The sequence below is a fragment of the Limulus polyphemus genome, unplaced genomic scaffold (assembly GCF_000517525.1).
Source record: "Limulus polyphemus unplaced genomic scaffold, Limulus_polyphemus-2.1.2 Scaffold574, whole genome shotgun sequence".
NCBI lineage: Eukaryota > Metazoa > Arthropoda > Merostomata > Xiphosura > Limulidae > Limulus > Limulus polyphemus.
Window position 1 is genome coordinate 188,853 of NW_013666184.1, and position 24,433 is coordinate 213,285.

The window sequence follows — 24,433 nt, forward strand, 5'->3', positions numbered from 1 at the left end:
TATATATATATATATATATATATATATATAACACTACTTCCATAACAATGACAATTCACTATTTAGAGAGCTATTAAATAAAACAAACGGAATATTACAAAACCATATGCTATATAAAGTACTCACAGTCAAGTAAATTAATGAGTGACAAAGCTTACCAATAAAGGATATTTACTGTTCAATTTATATCAGCTACATGTATAAAAATGACAGTTCATTTGTATGTCCATGTAAGTTTGAGGTTTTTGAATACAATAAATAGACTGATATAAAACAGTTTTAAATAATGAAACACTTAATAATCAAGAAATAGTATACAGTTACAGATATATAGAGAAATTTCTTTAAAAAAATGAAAAAATCTAGACAGCACATCCAAACTTCTGTCACACACTGAGATATTTTTTTGGCTATCATGTGTACATAAGGTAATTATCAAATTTTAGATCAAAGCTGAAGTCTATAAAAGTCCAAATACTGCTAGTTTGGCACAAAATTGTCTGTTGTCTTAGTAATATTTCTAATGCTTATGCAGTTAAACAAATGTTTCCCTTTTCTGGAAGATACGGCCAGTATCAACATTAAAAGAACAAATAAAAATAACAATAATAACAGGCCTTAAAGCAAAATTATCTTCCCTCTCTGTTTGTTATTATATGTTGCAGTTCTCTTTAATAAAATCAATACATGAAATAAAAGTGAACATCACTTGCACATGTACTCAGAAGTCTAAACGAATTTAGCATAGTAATGTACAGAGGAGGAAATTCAACTACCACTATTTAACCCTTTTCCTTTGGGCTCGTATAATTCACGGAAAATGTGTTGCAATTTTAACTTGCGTAACAATAAGATTTCTTAATATATCCTCTCAAAAACTGGTAAGATTTTGTTAAAGATCATAAGTATCTTGTACACAAAAAATGAGATTATTTTAATTAAGTGTGTTTACTAAAAATATATTATATATTGTAGTTACTTTCATTCAAACACTTCACAAATCAAGTGCAAGGTGATTTTCATTTTAAGTATAAAAATACTATTCATTTGCATAATCTCTAGAACTTCCTAAAAGAATATCAAAAGTTTTTAAGGCAAATGTTTATATTTTATTCTTCATTTTCTCTACCCAATCAATAATTAGCTATTATCATCAACATACAATGCAATGAAATAATTAAGATTAGGAAATAGACAAAAATTCATACCTTTTAATTTTTTGTAAAATATCTTACGATTTTCCTATTGTTAAATTTGTAATTTCACGTCTTTTCCTTTTCACATATAGTTAATTTTCAATATTTTATTTTCCTTTCCTATCATCTACCACATATTATTCATCTCGAGGCATATTACAGTGTCTCTGGTAGACAGGCATAACCTTTTAGGAAAAATTCTCGTGCATCATGTAATATCAGATGCCTTGAGAACTAACCCAGAGTATGATGTATATTTTAAAAATGTTTAAACCTTTCAATTATGCATTTTAAAACATAACTAATTAAAACATAAAAGTAAGACCTAAATACAATTTAAACTGTATTTCTAACTATAATATATTTAAGTAAGAAGCAACTGTAAGTGCTATAGTTGATCAAGCAACCAACAATACTACAGTCAGTTACATGTAGTCTGTGATAAATGTGCACCAATTTCAAAATAATCATTATTAGATTATAGTGTAAAATGAGCTTTTTCTAATGGCTATACACAAGTGTATGTAACATCTACATGTAGGCTGTAAAGCTCAAGCAAATCTGTTCAGGGTGGGGGTGGCACCTGTCAAGCATTGAAAAAATTTATTACTTGTTGCAACTGCATTCATTCATTCACAGAACTTTGAAATGTACAAGTCAAATGGTTAATTTAGAATCTTATAGTCTAGATGGTACATCTATACAACTACCATTGTATTATTGAAGATACAGAGTACCAAAGTAGAGAATTTTCATAGCTCATTGGTCACATGACAATACATCTGAAGTTTCAATTAGGCATAAATATATTATTCAATTCATTTTTAACATGCAGTCAAAATTTCGATTCTAAACTGATTGTGAAGAGAGTGAAAGCATAATGTATTAACCCTTTTGCAACAGATTCCTCTTTAAGTGCTTTTCATTGCAAGTTAGTGTTTCATTCAAAATTTAATTAAACACGTTTACTATCAATGTATGTGAATGAAATTAATATCATAATGTATGTTGTGATTCAAAGTTTTATGTTATCTAAGTTTTAAGTCCTTTATTTAAAAAAAAAGCTGCAAATTTTATAATTGTTTTTGGTTTCACATGTTCTTTATGATTTATGAAAATACCAAGATAAATGTAAATTTATTTTATCATATACAGTAGTTTGAAAAATATCATTAACTGTATCATCATTTTAGTAAGCATTTCAAATTACTGGAATATTACACAATGAATGGAATTGTATATTAAAAACAACAACAATATAATATAAAATTAAATCAATGCAAAGTGGTTACTTGGATGACAACTGTTTCCCAGCTACACAGAAATGATTAATTACATTTCTTACATGTAATAATTTATTTATACATTTATCCCATCAATTTTGCAGATTTTAAAACTGGAAATTTCCTACCACCAGAATCAATGGCATCAATAAGGGCATCAGTGTCTTTACTACGAATGCAATCAATTAACTGTCGATGTGTGCGTTCACCGGCACTATCCATCCGCCGAAGATTTGGAAGACGACTTGCAACAGATGTAACACCAGCCTTTGGGAGTGCTTTCCTCCCTTCAAACAGCAATACAAGAAGAAGATCCACAAGTCTCATAGTGTCAAGGATACACCTAAAGCAGAAAGTGGATATTAAAACCATAGATATCCAATTATGTTTTAATACACATATACAAATATATATATCATTAAGATTTCTAAACCATCTAAATTTAAGGCAAATAAAAATATTATGATTAACTTAATAGCAAATAAATCTTTAGCAGCATATTTATTTATAATTAATTAGTACTAATATTTGCACACATATTTGAAATTCCAAGTGTCTACTTATCTTATAAAGATTTCAACATTTCCATCCTTAAATATCACATTATAAAGCCGTCAAAATCAGCAAATCTTAATTTTATGCCATATTAAATATTTTTGAGGCTTTGGAAGTTGCACACACACACACACACACACACTATTCTGTAATGTTGGTATCACACGATATATATATATATATATATATATATACACTTTTAATTCATACGTAATACAAAGATATTCAGTCACTAAGTTCTATGTTTAATGCACTGTCTTAGTACTTGAACAGAAATTCTGTTAATCAGGATAGCATAGGAACTGAACAGCGAATGTAGCAATTTGTTAATCTTGATACATAAATTTTTTTTATTAAAATTCTTCCTCCTGTGACAATTCCAAACTATACTTTTTTGTTGGCTATATTTTTCTATTCTATGAAACTATAGAAGTGTCAAAGTTTTGGAAATATATAAATAGGACTTTTGTAACTGTTAAAAAAAATGCAAGTCAAAACCAGACTGCAATAAAGAATTAGGGTCCTGTTCATTAAATATCAAAGAATACACCTAAAGCAGAAAGTTTCATATTCAGAAACATAGAGAATATTTTAGCTTTCTTAACAATTTTAAAGAAATACACCAAACAAAAAAGTATAGACAGATGTCCACATTTTGTTGAACAATTTGGATATGATGATACAGAATTTTCAACATGTATCAAGCAAAAATGGTAAGTTGATTGTTATTTACTGTTTGGGAACAACCAATAGAAACAGTTATAACATCAGCTTGCTGAGGAGTACTGCCTCAAATGTAACCATGATGTTATAGTGAACCAGTTTTTCCACAAAAGAAAATGTTCCTTTCATATATATATGGTAATTATACCCAACAAGTGAAAATAATCATGGTAGTCTAAAATTATTCCAAATATAGTTGTACTGTTACGTACATGATACAGGACACAGTGCTACAGATTATTTTTGCCATGGTCAGTACAGTACTGGTTATATTTTGCTTCTATCAGGTGGTCAGTATCAGTATCAAAGACAAGCATTTCATGGTGGTTTATGTAGTGATTGAATCATTTATAAGAGTTTGAATGTGTCTATACTATCTTATTGTGTACTCAAGAAAGTTCTCCAAAAACACAAACACATTTATATATTTTTAATCTTCTGTTTGCATGGTTGTGAAAGCCTTGCCCTTCTTCTGTCCTTAACACTATCCAACATATGGGAAAATAAAAACACGACATAAAACATGTTGAATAAAAGAAGAGGTTTAAAATGTGAATACAAGTAATATGTAACTTCATCATCAATAATCTACAGGTAAAATATACAATGTTACCAAAAAACTTTTAATGTTCATTTAGGATGTTCCAGAGATTATGCAAATAAAATAAGAAAACTTTTAAATAAATATAAGTTCCCTATCATGCAATTCATGTTTCATGCAAATACCTTATTTAGAAAAATGTGATTTTTTGTATATAACACTTTTCACATTTACTAAAAGATTGCCAATTTTCATGAATACACATAGTAAATTTGGAATAATATAATTGTTAATTCTCCAATAAGGGCTCGGTCTATTGCATGAGCAAAAACTATTATGGTGGATGTGATGTGTGTGCTTTTAGGCTTACAGGTGAGTAGACTGTCAACCAGTCTAAAACAAAGGGAAATTACTGAGAAACAGCTTAAATAAAATAAAGAGGATGGGGAAAATAATCAAGTTTGCAAACTATCAAAAACAAATAGTTGAGAGTACTGTTAGCAATTGTAATCAATTCTAAAATTTACTACTAATGCATTGCTATTGGAACATTTATAATTGTAATCTATCAATAGTTTGATGTATTGCTATACTCCTAATTGAGGTTTGCTTTATTTTTAAGCAGGATGCAAGCATCTATGTGAAAAAATTGCTATTTTCACAGTGTGCAAACCAGTTGGCACATCAATTCCTATCAGTGCTAGTACATCAGTAACTGATACTTGTAAAATACAAAACTACAATTATCTCTCAAAACATTATGCATATTTTAAGTGCACACACTAGCTATAAGGAGCACTGGGACACAGCCATATTAGGAACAAATCAATTCTATTTTAATATTTAAGCTGTAAAATCCATTGCATGTGAAATCCTGAACTTCTGGAATATTCAAGAGCTTAAACAAATAAAAAAAATTAATACAAATGAATTCTTGAAATTTGCCAAAGATGAAAATAACCATATCATTCACATTTGCTATTAAACACAATAAAAGAATAGAAAAACAATAATTAATTAACCATTCTTTTTCAACCTTGTGCTTGAAAAATCACAGAATTCAGGTTGTTAACATGAATCTTAAATGTAAAAGTACTGCATATACATTTGTTTTCCTCTTTACAATCAATAAGTTATAACTGTAAATGTTTACTTTTATATTACATTTTAACCCTTTGACTGTAGCTTCTTTAAATGAACACAAAAGTTTTGTGAGCCATACACTATATATAGCACTCACATTCAACTGCCGGAGGTGGACTATACTCTATATGGCAAATCAGCAGTCAATGGGTTAAACAATATGGTTAATTTATACCTTATTAAAATCAAAATCTAAAAGATTTAAAATTTACTTCAAAGTTTATTTTAATGAAAGGTAAAATTTATTGTATTTCAATAAGTAGGTGACTAATCCTTTTTTTTTCTTCAAAAATCATGTTTATTGCATTATCATTGAACCTATAACAGACTCAAAATGTAACAGGTTTATATCAAAGTAAAAATGCATAATAACTATGTAATATACCTTTCATCTCCTTTTAAAGCTGATTCTATTGCATCTGGTAGCTCAGATCTCAAGAGGTCCTAGATAAATATGTATATTATTCAATCATTTCTTTCTTACACTGCTTCATAAATAACAAAACTTAAAAATTATAACATCACAAACACATTACTAATGATAAGATTTGATAATATTTATTCTATTATGAACTGTTAGCACAAGGTTAAAATGCAACCATGCATTAAGAAGCACTTAAAACACAAACAGTTTTTTTTTTTGCAGGTTAAAAATGATTAGGCCTTTCATTGTCATCATGTTAAGTGGAACACAGAAACTAAGTCTTGCTGAAAAAAAAAAGAATTAAAAGCAGTTACAAATGTTAAACTGTTGATACAAATTTACTATGATTAGGCTAAATTTTTTAAAATGTAAGGAACTGGTAGTCAACATTATTCTGTTTATGAAATGTCTACTGCCTTAGACTCATAAAAAAAAAACTTAGCTCAGAGGTTTTTAACCCACCTCATTCACTGGTTTGACATTTGTCAACTGTTGGTGTTTTTTTCTGATTATCAAAATCATCAAATGCTTTTAAATCATTCAACTGTGTTGATCTTAATAAAATTAATGTAATTTTTAAACTTATTATGTATGAAAAACTTAAAAATATGAAATTATGCACTTAAATTATGTTGTTTTCAGCTGGCAGTGCAATCTGTTCACTAAACAAGACAATAATTTTGACAAAAACATTACATTTCAAATGTGACTTAAGAAAAAATTTAAAAGTTCTAGTTAAGACTCCTATTTACGAGGAACTTGATCAAGAAAATGATCAAGACTTTGAATATTTTGTGAAATATGCATGTAACATCATCTAAGAATATGTATATGTACTTATTCTCAGACTTACATGGGTAATACTAGGAGAACCACGACACAGAGTAGAAAGAAGACTGATAATCGTTGAAACACCTGTTGAAGATTTACTCTCTGGCGTTGCATTTGCTGGCCCACCAGGAGTACCACTTACAGCTTGAGTGAAAGCAGAGTTGGCTGCACTTGATAATCGTGATAGCAGCTGTCTCACCAGACCATGATCATTCAAAGGAGCTGGATCAATACCCCGTCGTGTGAATCGGTCTGCCAGAGATGCAAAGCATCTAAGAGCTCCATCTGCTACCTGGAATGTTTCATACACAATCATAACAATCATAATTTTAAGTCTGATTATCATAACTATCTCCACATAAATATACATCTATGAAAATAGGAAAAGTTGTGTGTGTCAACATTAAACCAACTTGGTTTTGAAACCTCTTGAGCACTTATGTTTTGTTTTCCAAATTCTAATCTTACCTTTATTTTTTGTTATTGACTATATTTCAAAAAATGAGACTTGCTTTAATGGCATCATTCTTATTAAATATGACAACTTATATAATCACCTTCTACACATGGAAGAGCTACTGATATATGTCATGGACAAAGGTAATATATATTTTTCAAGTCAAAGAACACATATGAATGGGTTGATCTGGTTAAAACAACCGTTTGTGTGTTTAAATAAAGACTGATTTGTACTTTTTATGTTTAACTGTTTAATAAAAGTGTAAGTAAACACTTATTCATGAACACTAAATCTGAAAATACCAAAAAATATTTTATATCTTCAAAACAGTTTCAGAAATCACTAAAAACCTAGAATATCTATATACAGTTTTGTCTCATTATAATGCCATTGGTTATAACACTTTCTCAGATATAACACTATGGTGCCATGGCTCCCAAAAATGTTGTATCATCTGTTGCTTTGCTCATTGCCACGTGGCTTCAGCGGCTATAAAGTTATTACACTCTCACAAAATAAAGGAAAAAAGTGGAAAGTCTCAAGCTCAAAGCCAAAAAATGCAAATATCAAGTTCATATGTGAACTTGATATTTGGATGTTGGGAAATAAGGTAAGAAAGGAATTTGGAAATGTGATTCAATTATTGAAATAGCAAGGAAGTGTCATCAATACAGCATTTGTAAAAGACAGGTTTAAAGTCACATGGGCAGTTTTCTAGCCACTTGCATTCATGGTAGCATAGAAAACTATTGGATATCATTGGATCAAGTTGGGATTCCATCTATCTGGTCATAAATGACATCATTAAAGATGAAATGGTTTAACTTTGTGGAGTGTCAGAAGGAAATAGAGATGTTGTGTCCTTAATTGCAGCAGGTTTAAAGTAACATTAAGCAGACTAAAGTATCAGACCTTTTAAGTAAATAAGTGAACATGAGTGTACTTTGTTTCTGAAATATCAGAAAGTTTGGATACATATTTCATCTTATCTATGTTCCTTTTATATCTATTTTCCCTATATAAATAAACAGTTATTTTATTTAATGGATTGCTTTAGTAATCAGTTGAAACTGTACTTGTTCAGCATGAGTGCCTTCTTGAGTAGTTGGTTCTAACACTCCCCCACCTATATTGCTCTTGGATGAACATGCCTCCCAATTGTAGCATTATAATGAGGCACTACTGTGTTTATTTAATGTTCCTTACAATGTAATTTCATTAGAAAAAAATAGTTAATTATTGTCTACTTTATGAAATAAGAACCTATTCTAAAAACTTGCACTAATCTATACTTAACACAGAAGTGAGTAGTCAACAGTGTCCTGCTCTGAACTGCTACCATGTAAAGTGACATCAAATTATAATTTTTCAGCAGTTAAAGATACCCAAAATTAAAATGACAGTTTAATAAATTATGGAATGGCTAAAAAGATAAGCTCTAAAAGATTTAGATCTTATTTTTCTTCCTTATGAAAGTAATGTATAGTAAATATAATACTTGACTTTCTTCAGACGTAAAATCTAAGTCAGGCAGAAAAATACCTTAAATAAGTTTATTCTTATAAAAATAAAAAAATTAGCTGGCCTTTAGAAATTTAATCTAGAAAATTCAGTTTTGGAAGATTTTTTAGATGTTTGTTTGTTTTAGTTGAATTTCATGTAAAGCTATTCCAGAGCTATCTTCACAAAGTCATCCCATATTTAGAAGTGATAGAGGGAAGCCAACACAACCCTCACTGCTAACTCTTGGGATACTCTTTTACCAACAAGAAGTGGGATTGACCATTACATTCACTCCACAGCTGAAAAGGTGAGCATGTTTTGTGATGGGATTCAAATCACACTATAAGTGAAGTGCTCTAACCACCAGGCCATGCCAGACCAATCTTTTAGATGAAATGTTGATAATTCCATACATCGTGCTATGAACTGAAGTCTGATGAGGTCTTACTAGGTAGCAAGTTTACCTAAACATGTTTCCACTGTTAATTTTTAAATGCTGAGATTGGAGTAACAACACATACTCAAAAAATAAAGGATCAGAAAATATAGATTCTATGAAAACTCGTGCTACCCAAGCAGCAGAGGAATGATGTGCATTACTATGTAAGTTCTTCCAGAGTTAAGAGGCTCTAAAACTCAATGATGTCTATAGATGACAATAAAGTGAGAATGAAAGATAGAAAAGTTTTAAAAGCAGCATTAGAAAAATTAAAGTTGTTTTTATTTGAAAATTCTAAAGAATTATTTTGTGCTTTTATCTACATGTATCTAGTAAATCATTATAATAATCAATTTTTATTCTAAACTAACAAAATACTTTTCAACATAATCACTTATCAAGCAATTTGTTGGACAAAAAATCTTACTTTATCAATAAGCAGCACCCAATAAGATTAGAAAACGGAAGTTTTTCAAGACAAAACTAGAATGGAGTTTTGAAAAGAGTCACTGTAGAAAGTTATCCTACTGTCTGTTGTGACAGCAAAGAATAGTTGGAACAATCAAGTTAATTAAGTGATAAGAAAAATAATCAGACAGATGGATAATTTAACACATCATAGTATTTTAGGAAAATATTCTTAAGTTCGAAATTGATAATTACCCTTACTCAGCTCAAATGGCAAAAAAAAATATTTAAAACCCCATAAGAAAAGATAAACTATTAACAGCTACAAAGAGAACACTAAAGATGTCCAAGAAGTTTCAACAATTCTGCTGAATGTAAAAAAAAATACTGAAAATATCATGTACAACAAGAAGACACAGCAAGCTACTGCTACAACTATAATTCTGCATGCAGATTATTTTCTTGTTCATACTTAGGATTTACTGCACCAGATCACTAGAAAAACTAGTCTTAATAATAGGTAAAGAATGTCAGGAAACATCAGATAAAAATATTTGACAGAGCCATTAACACTCTACAACTGCAAGATTCATTTACAAAGAAAAAATATTTATAGTTTTACAAGTGCTTAATTTCCACAGTTCAAAAATTCTTGAAATTTATCTTATTTCTAATCAAAAAACATGTCAACAACAAAGTTAAATGTCAACTATATTACACATACATGGCTATCTTCATGCTTCAAAAGTAAAGAAAGGGCTTCAACACAACTAGGAAGAGAGAAATCCTGTGGTTCCATCTTTCCGCACAAACGTGAAACCACAGCCATGGCTGAATGCAAAGTATCTTTGTGAACCAATGACCCATTATCTCTGATGAAGGAGAGTACACAATTTAAACCACCTGCTTCAAATACAGCACCAGCTTCCCTTGTACAAATAAGTTCCAATACCTGAAAAACAACAACAAAAAACAATCAGTGTAATTAAAAACATGATGTTTTTGTACTACATTTAAAAAAAATAAGTTGTTACTTCTGACCAGAAACTAATGTTCAACTGAAGTCAAAATACAAACATTTTTAAAATTTGTAAAATATATATATAACTCTTGGGTAAGTAAAATGTGCAAAAAATATAACAATTAGTTAAAATACACTCAGAAGTCTCTAAAAACAAAGAATTACTGAAACACTACAGTCTTTCAAAGATATCCTTCTTTTTGTATCATTCTAAGTGGCATTTCAAAATTTAAAAAATCACTGCTCCGAGATATTTTGCATGAAGTATAGGGAACACAAACTTTTATAATCAGGACCAAATCCATGTTCTCTAACTGTGCCAGATAATTTTGTGATAAATTGGACAGAAAACAGATTATTTAGGGTAAATGTTTCAACTTTTTACTATTGAAATAGTTTATGTAATAGTTTCAAAATCACCATAGATTTGACCTGGCAAATATTCGCCCTTGTGGCAAAATATTACTAATATCATACCATTCAGTATTACATCAAAACCCATTTTTATGCACATTTCCATCCTAAACACACACAGAAAGTAGTAATCTTACATATGTTTTGGTGTGTTACTTAAGAAAACATAATACATAGGATTCCTATATCTGGAAGGAAAATTTTACATTTTTATGATTCAAATGAATTTCAAACAACTACCTACCTCTAAAATACCAAAAATTTTTCCTCTTTGAGTTTGCTCTCATGCTTCAACAACAACTAGACTCAAAGTTCTGAATTTCCTCTCTTTTTATTATCATAATTATTATAAATCCAACAATTTCTCAACCTAAGACACCCATGTAATCATCAATCAGGGTTTTGGGCGGAATAGAAATATCTAGGTCATCATACAAAATATGTGTGTGGGCTCAAGCAGTAAGTAAGTATTTAACAGGAAATAACTGAACTGCTATGGATTCTATCAAGATTAGGGAATAACCACAGGCAGAAAGGGAATCACAAAGCTGAGGAGATTGTAATGTGATATAGAACTGAAGACATATTTGGATTAGTCCACATGCCAGCCTATAAGATGCCCTCTAAATGGTACAGGGGCCAAGAAATCAAAGATATTGTTGAATGGCGAACTTGATTAGATGTAACATGAAATTCACTTTTAAAGTGTGCATGTACATTACAACAGACAAAATGGATCAGCTACAAAAGCAACATCTGTGGAAAGAGTCATTATGAGGTATAAACAACCTATTTCAAGCCATTCTGAAAGAGTATGTTCATGCAATATAGCAAAAAACTGCTTTGATAGAACACAGAAAACATTCTTCTGAATAAGAACCAGGTCAATCACGGTAGATAACAAAACTAGTGAAAAATATTGTTTACCTTCTCTCAAAACACAAGAAATGCCCAATAAGAAAGAAGAAGAAAAAAAGAAGTATGAAAAGCACTGAGGGCATTAATGTCAGATCTTCTCCATCCTGAAGTGACTATTAGAAGAAAATACACATTCAGTGAAAGATAGTAGAGTGAGAAATTCACCAAGGGTTCAAAATGAAGAGAAGTGAGACTGTAAAATAAACTCAAGTTTTACTGAGGACAATGTCTAGGGACTCGGGTACAAAGTAAGCAAATAGCTAGAGAAATGTTATGAAAGAATGGGGATGAGCAAAAAAAAAAAAAAAAGAATCTAAAGGTGGCAGATAGGGTATCTCTGTAGCCTGCAATAAGAGAGACAAGCTACAATCATGAAATAAGAACATGAAAACAAGGAAATCTGTTAAGGAGTTGGAAAAAGAAAAGAAACAAATTTTCTGAAGCACAAACTTCTAAAAACAGCTGACTGAGAGTAGTATACAGCTAAGGATGAACCTCTGCAAAAATTTAACAACATTCAAACTAGATAAAAAGAGAATGTGGCTTCTTATAAAGGACCACGTTATTAGCCATGAAATTGTAGACAAATGTCATTGTGGAAGAGGTATATTCAAAGATGTATCAAAGAGGTAACAAAATAAGATCCTCTGGAGATAGGATGACATAGAAGTGGAAACCATAGTTAAGCTAGCCAGTATAGAGCAACAAGGAGAACTTCACAATTTGATACATTAAACTTGGTCTATACCCTTAGAAGACAAAGAGGAGAGTATGCATAGAAGAAAAGATACTCCCAAGACTGGCTTAAAGCACCCACCACTGGAGAAGCTGGATCTGGAACTGGAGACCAATAAAGTGGAAGATGATGATTTTCTGCTGCTAATAATACTTCAACCAAAGGACATTAAAGCTATTGGACAAAAACCACTGGAAGGGTGAATGTTCCATTCTGTAATGAGAAGCCAATAATGTCTAGAAAGGGAATTTTTAAAAATACTCCTAACACCTTTCATATGACGGACTTGAAGATAAGTATATGACGTGAATAATGCCAAAGATATACAGAGACTACAACAAAACAAAGTCTGTGGGATCATGTTCCTCCCTTATTATTGATATATTCCACCATAATAGAACTATCAGTGTGAATCAAAACACAGTGGTGGTGTAACAAGGGTGGGAACCCTTAACAAGCATGCTAAACTGCCCAAAGTTTCAAAATATTTATTTGAGAAACTGATTCCTGAAGAGTTCAGGAATCCAAAAGACAAAGTTCCCTCAATACAGCATCTCAATGCTTGAGAGAAGTACAGATGAATCAGTGAAGATGTGCAGAGCTCTCAAATTAACAAGTTGAAGGTAATTGAGAGCAACAGTAGATAGTGAAATTTTCTGAGATAACAAATCTGAAGATAGATGCCACTGAGAGGCAAAGTCCCACTGATGGTTTCTCATGTAAGAACGTTCCCAAAGTAAAGCAGACATCTTTTGCTGAAAGAGTAGAAAACAGAAATAGGCAAACCCAAAATGCAAGGGATTGCAAGTCCAAAGGAGACAGTTAAATAGTTCCTTGAAAGGTTTATCCAAACTCCCAGATTCGATCAGATATAGACTACATACATCTTGAGACTTGCACTTCTGTACAATCCATCCCTAATAAACTAGCTGGTGAGTTAATCAAGAGCAAATCAATGACTGATATAATGATTGAGCAAGAAAAAGCTAATCATCCATGTAAAGATAAAAACAGATACTAAGTGAGCAGAAAACAAACAAATGTTTTGACTACACATGTAAGACATTAGGAGCTAAAGCCATATCATAAATAAACTAGCATTCTGGTAACCAAGACTAAGTCAGTAAGAATACATAACAAAAAATGTAAATCAGAAGTTTGTTCCTTAGAAAAAAAAAACAACAACAGAAAAGCATAGCTAATAATTGTATTTATAAAGTCTTAAAATCAAAATAATTATGGAGCACAAGTGAGAATACTGACAAAAAAACAGGGTGCAAGACCCTGTGAAAGATTCATAAAAAAAACTACTATGTAGGCCTAAAGTTTGAGACAAATTAAAAAATTAAGGCCCCACTAAAGGGCCAAAGGAATTTGAAATAAGGCAAATTTAATATCTGGAAATTGCACAGATTTCTAAAATCATCATCCATAGCCTGAATGGAACTTTCTAAAAAAATGCTAGAAACTTCAGATCTAACAGAAATTGGTCCAAGATATAAAATGTTACACACCTTGAAAATAAAAGAAATTAGTTCAGTGGAAGCTTCTCCAGGACAATGTCTATTTCCAAAATCCTGCTCCCAAGAAGAAAATGAAAAATAAAATCCTATGCAAAAGAACTGGCTTGTTCATGAAGAAAAAGGCTAACGATACAACAAACTGGCATCCATAAAACTGATACTTAACATGCATATCGAATGAAGACTCAACATTAATGAACTAAATGTGTGTGTGTTGATCAGGCAGATAATAAAGCCTATAGGAACTTCTTGCACACTAGGGAAGATTGTGGAAATTAAGCTTCAAACGAAACAAAGTTTTTTATCATTGATAGAAGCATTAACTGAATTGATGTGAACTTCAGAATTTATAGCAAGAATGATAGCATATGGTGTGAATATGAAGAAAATATCAACATGAAAATTTCAATTATAGCAGGAAAGTAGATCACACGTAAAATCTCATGACGATTGCACAATAAGTCAACATGGAAGATGGGAAAATAGAGAATTATGAGTAAGTGCTTCAAGCTCTGCATTGTGTCAGTGACAATCAGAACTGAATCATGTGATAACAGAAACTCACCATGGAAGGGCTTTCAGTATTTCAGAGGTTAGTCTACCCGATATGACATAATTGTTTGAATGTTTCTAAAATGTTGAAATAGATGTTTCAAACCACAAAATTTGTTTAACATAATATAAAAAAATCTATGCCTAAACAGATTTCTCTGCACCAGTAAATAAAAACATTTGTATCACAGAATTAAATGACCTACATGCAAAGATCCACTGAAATAGGTTAATTAATATCTATTTACAATCTACACAATTGGGAGAGCCCTTACTGGGTTTGGTTTTAGATTACCAGAGCTATTAGTTTGAAATCAATACACAGGGGTTTCTTGTAAGAACTATTGCAAACTTTCTTTGCTGCTAGATGAGGTCTCTAAGAATAGTGATTGGAAATGTGGCTCAAATTCCAGCCATTACTTATGTAACCACCAACAGCACCCGACTTGGTAAATGTTTATTAACCCATCTTTTCAACATGTAATGCTGACACAAAAACTAGTAATGTTCATGAATCTTTAACTTAAACTTTCTTTAAAATACTAATCCAATATTCATTTTGTTCATTTACCCTGATGGCATTTTTTATGCTTAAGTGTGACAAAAAACTTAACATTTCGATGGTTTAAGTCTAAAAAGAAAAAACACATGCAGTTTTAAGTCCATTCAAAGAGATGTGCAAAAAAGTTTTACACAGATCAACTTGAGATAAAACTCTCTAATGTACATAAGGTTAAATGAAGCAATTTTCCAAATAAAAATTTAAGAAGAAAAAAACAGCACTATACCCGCTTTAGTCTATGAGCCAAACACACTAACTGGTACCATTTGTAGGGGCAAATTCCCATACTATTTGTTGGAAAGCTCTATGCCTCTCGACTTAGAAAAAGCATGATGACTGCTAGGTTTGGCAACTTTCTCTTAAAAATATGCACTAAGATATACACACTCCCAATTGAAATTAAACACATTTTTGTACCCAAAAATTCAATTGTAAATGGAGATCACATTATTCTTGCTTCAATAAATATGGCTACATGTCTTTTACAATTGCTAGTTTTAGTAATATAAGTATTCAGTGTATGTAAGAACAATAACTGTTGTTAAGACCAAAATTTTAATATAATTTGTGTATAGTCAACAATGTAAAACTTCGATCTCAACATCTTACAAAATAATCTCTTGAACAAATGGCAAGTTATCTTAATCAATGAACACAAATATTACCAATATAAGCACCATTATCATTACATCATCACTATATCATCGTTGTCTTATCACCATGATACCAGAATCATCTACGTTCATTGAATGAGCATTAATATGATATATTTGGACTGTTTGTATTCATATGTATATACATTCACATCACCATGCTTATCATCATCAGAAAAATACAACAATCAATTACATAATAAATTGACACAATATCACATTTTATAAATATTTATGTACTATTAATCATGTGCAAAAATAACTAAAGCAATAACTACTGAGACTGTCATGATTGATTTACATATTTTAAAGGTGTTGATGTTTATGTTTGCTGTAGAAGGACATTAAAATAAACACAGTCACATCTTTAGTTGTAGAATCATTGTAGATGAATATTGTACTTATTTATTGATGGATGAATATATTACATAATGTATAAAATATTCAAGTAAATATTGCTGATTTGTATATTATTCAAATTACCTTACTATTTGAGTACGAACTATGTGTAGTTAGCACATCTTCCCATCCAATATAACATTGGCACATAGTCACAGAGTCACTTCAATATTCATTTTCATTAAATTCATCATCACAATCACTCATTGTGTCATTTTTTTCTCCAGAAACACCATCCAGGAGCTGATTCTGACATGTTGATAGTTACCATATATCTGAGCACTTCAAGCCATTGATGATACAAGGACAATTTCCAGGTTTACATGACCTCTTGCATTGACATGCCGGGAGTTCCAACACAGAATCTGGAGCAGGAGCCTCTTCCATCTAGTCAATGCCAAAGGATTGGGTTTCAGTGTTAATAATCCATCCATGCCCCAAAGGACTTGAGACATTAGCTTCTGCAGTGGTACTTCTCTTCCAGATGGCTGCTTGGTTCACTCTTTGGAAGTGCTTGAGTAAGCAGTCCAAACACAAGGGTAATTGATGAGATTCTAATTCTCCTTTCTTGCTGCTGAATTGAACTTCAGATTGTCAGTTTACAGCCATAAAGTTTACATGTAAAATTTCCAACTTCAAGAATAATTCTGAAGATACATCCCATTCTTGTCCAAGTAATTGCAAAGCTTCCTGTTTTGCTGGATCTGCTTTGAGAAGCCTAAGTGCAGACAGTTAGCCTTTTCCTGCAAAAGAACTAACTGTATCATATCTGGTAAAGAAGTGGAAGCTGAGTAACCCACTGCACACTTTTGGGCCCCATATGATGACAACCTTTCCTACATCAATGTAAGTTGTGATGTGTGTTCTCATTCCTGATTTCATGAATATCTTTGCCTGTATTTGTTTGTAGTAGTGAAATGCCAGTAGCAATACATCTATGTCATCTGCAGAAGTGACCACAGTTTCAGTACCTTCCTTAGCTACATGAACTGCATGCAGCATTATTCTATGTTAAACATGTTCATGTTTAACATTTACAATATACATTTATATTATAATTACTTTTCCACATACACAGACATGCCACATGGTAAAGGCAATTTGATGATATTCCTTTTTTCTGTCACATCTGTTGGAATATTATATAATTTAACAAAATTTGACAAAATATTGGTTAGTTTTGTACTTTATTGTCTTTAGGTGATGATATTTAATTTTGGGTTGCATAGAATCACATAATTTATTGTTAAAAGCATAAAAATGAGAAATGTTTGGTTGCTGTCTGGGTCTACCGTGATATATTAGAAGAAAAACTTGCTGTGCAAGGTGGGGTAGAAAGTGATGAAGATTTTTAGAGAAAGCTGCCAGATACAGATGTCTATCATACTTTTCCTGAAACTAGATGCAATAAGCCTTCAAAAACTAACAATGGCAATTTGCCCCTATGACTGGCACCAAATGACTCAAATTTGACCTCTGGCTCATAGACTATGTTTGGAATAGAAAAGTTGAGCAAAGGACATTCACAATAGTTTTTATCGTTTTACCTTCAACAAAATACAATTAAGGTAAGAGGGAGAAAAAATTAACATGTCTTATGTTTCTTACCATATATTTTTATAATAAATTACTCTTTGAAGGCATTTGAATGCTGTGAAAGCCTACTGTTCAGAAAATAAAACATATGAAAATAGTTTTTTCACTAAACTACCAAAAAAAAACTGATCCTTAACCTGTAATAATGACGTATTTCAGAGTGAAGCACATTAAATAATTCTCATTAAATTTCATTCCAGTAATAAAACCAGTGGATAAAATTGTTTAAAACTTCATAAAAACTTTCATAAAAGTATGTAGTTTGAGAAAAATAAAATATTTAATTTTGGTTGTTTCTACTATTTCTAATAAAAACTTGTTATTTAATGTAGTTATTTGCACACAGATTCTGAATAATTAACCTGCAAGGCAATTTTCATTTTGGGTATAAAAATACTATTTATTATCTTACAATTTTCATATTTCACTTCCATAATCTCTAGAACATCCTAAATGAATAACAAAAGTTTTTTAAGGTAAATGCTTATATTTTATTATCCATTTTCTCAACCACATCACTAACTCTAGCATTATCATCAATGTACAGTGCAATGAAATGCTTAAAATTAAGAAATAGAAGTAGTTCATAGTTATAGTTTATTTTTAATGTTTTCCTTTCCTTTCCTATTCTTTACTGTTGATTATTTATGTTGTCACCTGCAGGTGATAGAACAGTATGAATGGCAGAGATACCTTAGCCTCCAGCAAAATCTTTTTATACACTCTTGGTAATGTAAGCCTTGCAGAGTGAAGGGATGTTTTATTTATTTCATAAGAAATTATTAAATCTTTCAAATATGAACTTTAAAACACAAAGAATGCACAATTAACTAAAACATAATTGTAAAACCTAAATACAATTTAACTGTCTCTCTAACTATAATATATTTAGGTAAGAAACTACTGAAGTGCTATCATGAACAAAGCAGTCAACAATAGTGCAAACAGTTACATCTACCCGAGGATGATAACTTGGCACCAATTTCAAAATAACCATTGTTGGATTATAGTGTAAAATGAGCTCTTTCTAACAACTATAAACACATACATGTTGAAAGTACAGGTAACTTCTAAAGCTCAATGTTAACTACAGAAGGTGAGCATGGCACCTGTCGGGTTGACAAAATTTATTTCTTGTTTCAACTGCATTCAGCCAAAGAACTTTGAAACGTACATGTCAAAAGGGTAAGTAAATTACTTTCTCTTTTATACTTACATGTACATGACTACCACCTTATGGTTCAAGCTATACTTCGCCAAATGCTCCTGCATCACATGACACAAAACTGAGAGATTTCATTACTGTTTTCAATGTTTCTTTTGAAATAAAGGACTAAAAACTAAGATGATATAAAACTTTGAATTATAACATACTTGATAGTAATAATAATAATTTTATTAAAATACGATGATAGTAAAGTGGTTTGATTAAATTTTGAATGTAACTCAGCGATAAGTGCAAAAAAGAGTTTAAAAAGCACATTGTTGTTAAAACTCAGTATGGCATTAAAATGTCCAATTGTACAGAGTTTTAAAAAATCACATCGACTTGTCAGCAAAACATTGAAAAAAATCAAAGGTTTTGTTGACAAGCCTCTCCCACTGAACGTTTTATCCCCACAAGACCTCTTAGCATGTGTTTCAAAAAAATAGAAACTAACTAGTAACAAATGCAATTCATTATTAACAATTTTACATACATAAAATGTTATTAACTTACACATTAAGAATTTTACCATAGTTCCAGTAGTCCTGAAAGTTCATTAACCTGAAATCTACCAAATAAAAATTTCTTTTCTGTAAGATAAACTTAATTCTTCACTAAGATACCACTTTTTTCACATTCTTCTCTAAGATACTACTTTCTTTCAAAATAGAAATAGTACATTAACATATCTTCCCAACTCACTAAATCACATTTCAAACCTCACAAAATGATTTTGAAAAACTATCATTTCTAACAGTGTCTCATATTAAAAAGTTTGTATTGGAATACTTATGTAACTATGAAAACAAATAAAATTTGCCAACATTTTTTCCTTTAGGAAATTCTAGTATGAGAAATTATTTTAAAATGTGCCACTTAGTTTTTTAGACTCATTTTTTGAACTAGATCACTTTCAGGATAAACACATTATACTGAACCAAAAATAAACCAAAACTTGCATTATTTGAAACATTTGTGAAACATGATTTGTTTTTGTTTCACCAGTGAGTCCTTTAAGTTATAGGAAAATAAACAGAAAAACTGCTTCATATAAATTCACTCACATTGTTCAAATAATGTGATAGTCCTGAGAATTTTTCAGTTTGTTACAAAAAAAACTCCTTCTTAACTACAAACTTCATTATTAGTTGAAGATCTCAAGACAGATATATAATATTCAGTAGATAGTTCATTTTCTTCAGTTTTTGAAGCTGTTTACTAAAGTATTATCCAGTTATTTTTGTAAATATTTTTGTTTGGCTTTTGTAAGTAAGATAAAAAATAAATCTTCAGTACTTTTAAGCATAAAAACAAGAGCCAAGTATCTCTAAATTTAAAATAAATAGAAAAAACACTTAATGGTGAATGAAGACAATTCAAAATTAATGTAGAGTATTAGATTGTTTAGTACAAATAAATGAAACAAACAATTAGCCAAAAAAATATTTTTGGACCATCTAAGCAAAACACACACAAAATAATAATAATAATACACAAACTATGAAGAAGAACAGTCCTTGCCTTTGTAGAAACATGATCATCTTCCAAAAAACATTTTTTATTTATTGTGTTCTCAGTAATTTGTTATGCTTTACTTGTTTAGAATATCTAGAAACTCTTTTAATCAGACTGTGTTTTAGTTTTGCTTATTTGTCCAATATAAATCATTGCTATGATTACAGCTTTGTATTGTAACTTCATTCACCAATATTTTTCTTTCCCCTTGATTACTGTTAAGTGGTCAGACTGGAAAATCTCAGTCTTTATGTTTTACAACTCTTAAAATATACTAACAAAGCACATTATATACATGTACTATTTGAAAATCACAATGTTAGCAAATTGAAATAAATCTTATATCTAAGTACTTGAATTAAAGATGATACTTAAGATGATAATATAATAATAAAAAATAATACTCATTACTCAGCATTTCTGGAAAAATGTATATACATATAGCTTAAAAAGTTCAAGTGATATTCAAAGTTTCAAATAATCCAACAAAAATACAGCAGATAGCTTATTATGCCTGATATATGAAACTTAAGAGAATACTACACTTCTGTGGACTACTGTTAACCTTATCATAATGGACTTCTGTATTTTACATGACCTTGTAACCACCATGGTAGTATACATACTATAATTTTGAAAGTACTTAACGTATCTTCAATAAATTTGTCAAGCTTTCAGTAAACATTAAAAGTAAAATAAAACTAAATTTAAACATTAAAAGACTTTTGTAGATAAAAAATTTGAATTTTTAATGAAGTATTTTTACTAAAAACTTCTGCGTGAATATATGGAGTCAACATGCTAACTAATAATGGTTGGAGATGGCTTGAATGGGTAATGAAGAAAAACTTTAATACAAGTTTAACATAACAGCAGATGTACAACGTTTCGACAAGGTTTTGTTATCATCAGATAGTTGCTGTGAGTGCAAAGTGATTTACGTCAAGATTAAAAATACTATTCTTCATCTTAAAATTCAAAAATTTCATTTGCATAATTTCTAAAACCCCCTAAACAAGTTTCAAGCATTTTTTTCGAGTAAAACTTTATATTTTATCTGTTATTTTCTTTACCTTAACTCTAAATGAGGTCGGTCAATTTTTCCAACATCGTAACTATCATAAAAAAATATGAAATAAATCTAAATTACCTTTTTCTTTCTAGAATGGCTTCAAATTGTAACATGAAACTACATTTGTTTATCCTAAACATACATACATACATTTTTAAAGTTTTATTGTTTCCTTTTTTACCCTTTGAACTGTCTAACTAATAATCCTGTAAATCACTTCATGAATAAGTAGCTCATATTACACTATCAAATTATGTAATGCACGAGGTACTCACAAGCATACCTTGTGAAAAAATTACTATTTTCTTTATTTACCTAATCTAACCTAACGAGTTTCTAATTTTTAAATTTTAGTTACTTTTATAATAATAAAGAATACACATAAAAAACATGAAATACAGTACTTACCTGGGTCTTTTTTTACTGTTGGCAAAACTTAACCCTACTTTTTTTATACTAATGGTAGTACTGCACTAAATAATTTTTGTATTTAATTAAAATAATGTACCAAACAACACATAATAATAACATGTAAAAAGCAGACAATGTCCTATAACTATCATAACTTTCTGCCTTTCTAACAATGCAATAAGAGCCATTAAAAATTCACCTAAGCTTGTCAATGTGTTTCCTGTGATAATAAAGATTGAACTGGAAGCAAAATAGACAATTTGTTGTACCAAAAACAGTGTAATATAATATGTTATTTAATAGATTAAAACTTTGTTTTTCTATTGGTTATACATAATATAATATTAAATGTCAGAGAGAATTGTTAGTAATTTCTGAAAGAGAGGATGTGACAGGTGGGTGTGGCAAAAGGGGTCTGATTTTCTAGTTTTTGGCTTGTAACCAAATAAGATTGATGGCTATAAAAAATTATGCTTCACCTGAGTAATAACTATATTACAATGAGTAATTGATGTTAAATTCTGTACTTCTCTATAAATAAATTAGAGAACAGGGAAGACCTCAAGAGCAAATGTTACAATTCTCATACTAAGATATATTGAGGATTTTTTTAAATATTTTCTTATAATAGTAAGAACTTAAAACTTATATAATATTAAAAGTTGATTTATAAGCTACATTTTGATGCCAATGTTATTTGTATATCATGATAAATTCATTACAATTTGAACATAACTTAGTAAATCCACATGACGTGCAGAAAAGGATATCTGTATGGAAAAACTTAAATAAGAATATTATAATTATGTACATGAAACTTAATTTATATTTTTCGTATGTACAATTACTGTATATTGTATTTTACAAAGCAGTGGAATTCCCACAATGACTCTCATCTTAAACCACAGAAGTTGTTATTCCCTCATTAATAGAAAATAACTATTTTAAATTATCAATTTAAAAAAACTAAGTAGAATAATAAATTCATAAGGTCATATACTGTTGATTCTATCTCATATTATTAATTCATTACCTTTATACACTGTTCAGCAAGATCTTTGCTAGTTCGAGAAGAAACGTCAGCAACAACTAATCGGTTACACATTGCTTTAATAGCACCATCAACTGCAACAATACGACGAGTGCATTCAGCAGATATATCTAGATAGTAAGTAATAGCTCTTGCTGTTGTTTCTAGTACATTGTCTGGTGCACATTCATCCAGGAATATCCTGCAAAGTGCTGGAAGAAACGTGCGTGGGGGACAGCTGAAAAAAAGTAAAAATTTTCAACATATATGGTAAGACTGAAACTTTATTTAATTAAAAAAACACCCCAAAAAAAAGCATTTCAAAAGGAATAATCATTATATAGTAAAAAGAAACAGAGCAGGCTATGCAATCATATTTTATCAAATTTACACCAACATATCTATACAAGCAAATATTCTATTCCAAAGCATGGGCACACTCCAGCAGACAACACAACTTAAGAAGAGCAATCAATCCACTGGAGCTAAATGCTCGCTCACCAAAGTCCACTATGTTCATTAGCACTGATGAGCCCCAGTATTGGGTAGAAAACCTTGTCAGCAATGGATATGGCAGATACAGTGTGAATGACATATTATCACACATTCTTTTTTCTTTCACTAATAAATTCTTAGATCTACAAGTTTATTGAAGCGACAACACAGAACTGTAGCTCTTTTTACTTTAAATGATAAAGCTCCCCTGTAAAAAAGATGATCAAAAAGAAGAAAGAGGGAAGAGCAGGAACTCTTTTTTTTTTTTCTGGGTATGACAACAAAATGAAACCACTTAGTAAAAAATAAAAAAGAGGTAGGTTTTGGACAAACATTTTGTAGTATGCAAAGGCTAAATACCTTATCTACTCATAACGCATATTTCATCTCTACAAAATGCTTATATTTTGTAAGTTCTAATCTGGTAATTGCCCAATCCAACTTACATCATATGCTAAATGCAGTCTGAGGTGTTACTTTCTGCAGCAGGTCTAATCAAGAAGTTGTCAACTCTTTCACAGAATAATTGTATTTTATCTTGCTTTACACCCTGTGTATAGTGGACTGCTTAACAACTTGTCACATGGAGCAAAAATACGTCCAGATTCTGGTGATCTAATTTTCTGATTTACCAGCTACAGAGAAAACTTCCTGGAGTAGCCTTGTTTGTGTAAGTGTCATTTTTGTTGCTGATTGTATATTTGTTTCTCACTACATATTCTTTAATAATTTCAATTGCTTTTATATCAAACTTTTCAAATACAATTTCAACCATCATCTTTACTCTTCATCTCCTTTTATATTTTAAAATAGTTTTATTTTC

The 24,433-nt window shown here is 30.4% G+C and overlaps 1 protein-coding gene across 1 annotated transcript in view; it reads right to left on the reverse strand.

Moving 5' to 3' along the window:
- Positions 1-24,433, reverse strand: part of LOC106459200 (E3 ubiquitin-protein ligase HECTD1-like) — a 161,324-nt gene that overhangs the window by 116,319 nt on the left and 20,572 nt on the right. The window contains 5 exon segments of the mRNA XM_022385634.1: positions 2,608-2,822; positions 5,827-5,885; positions 6,719-6,988; positions 10,231-10,458; positions 23,119-23,353. Coding sequence (XP_022241342.1) covers positions 2,608-2,822; positions 5,827-5,885; positions 6,719-6,988; positions 10,231-10,458; positions 23,119-23,353 — 1,007 coding nt within the window.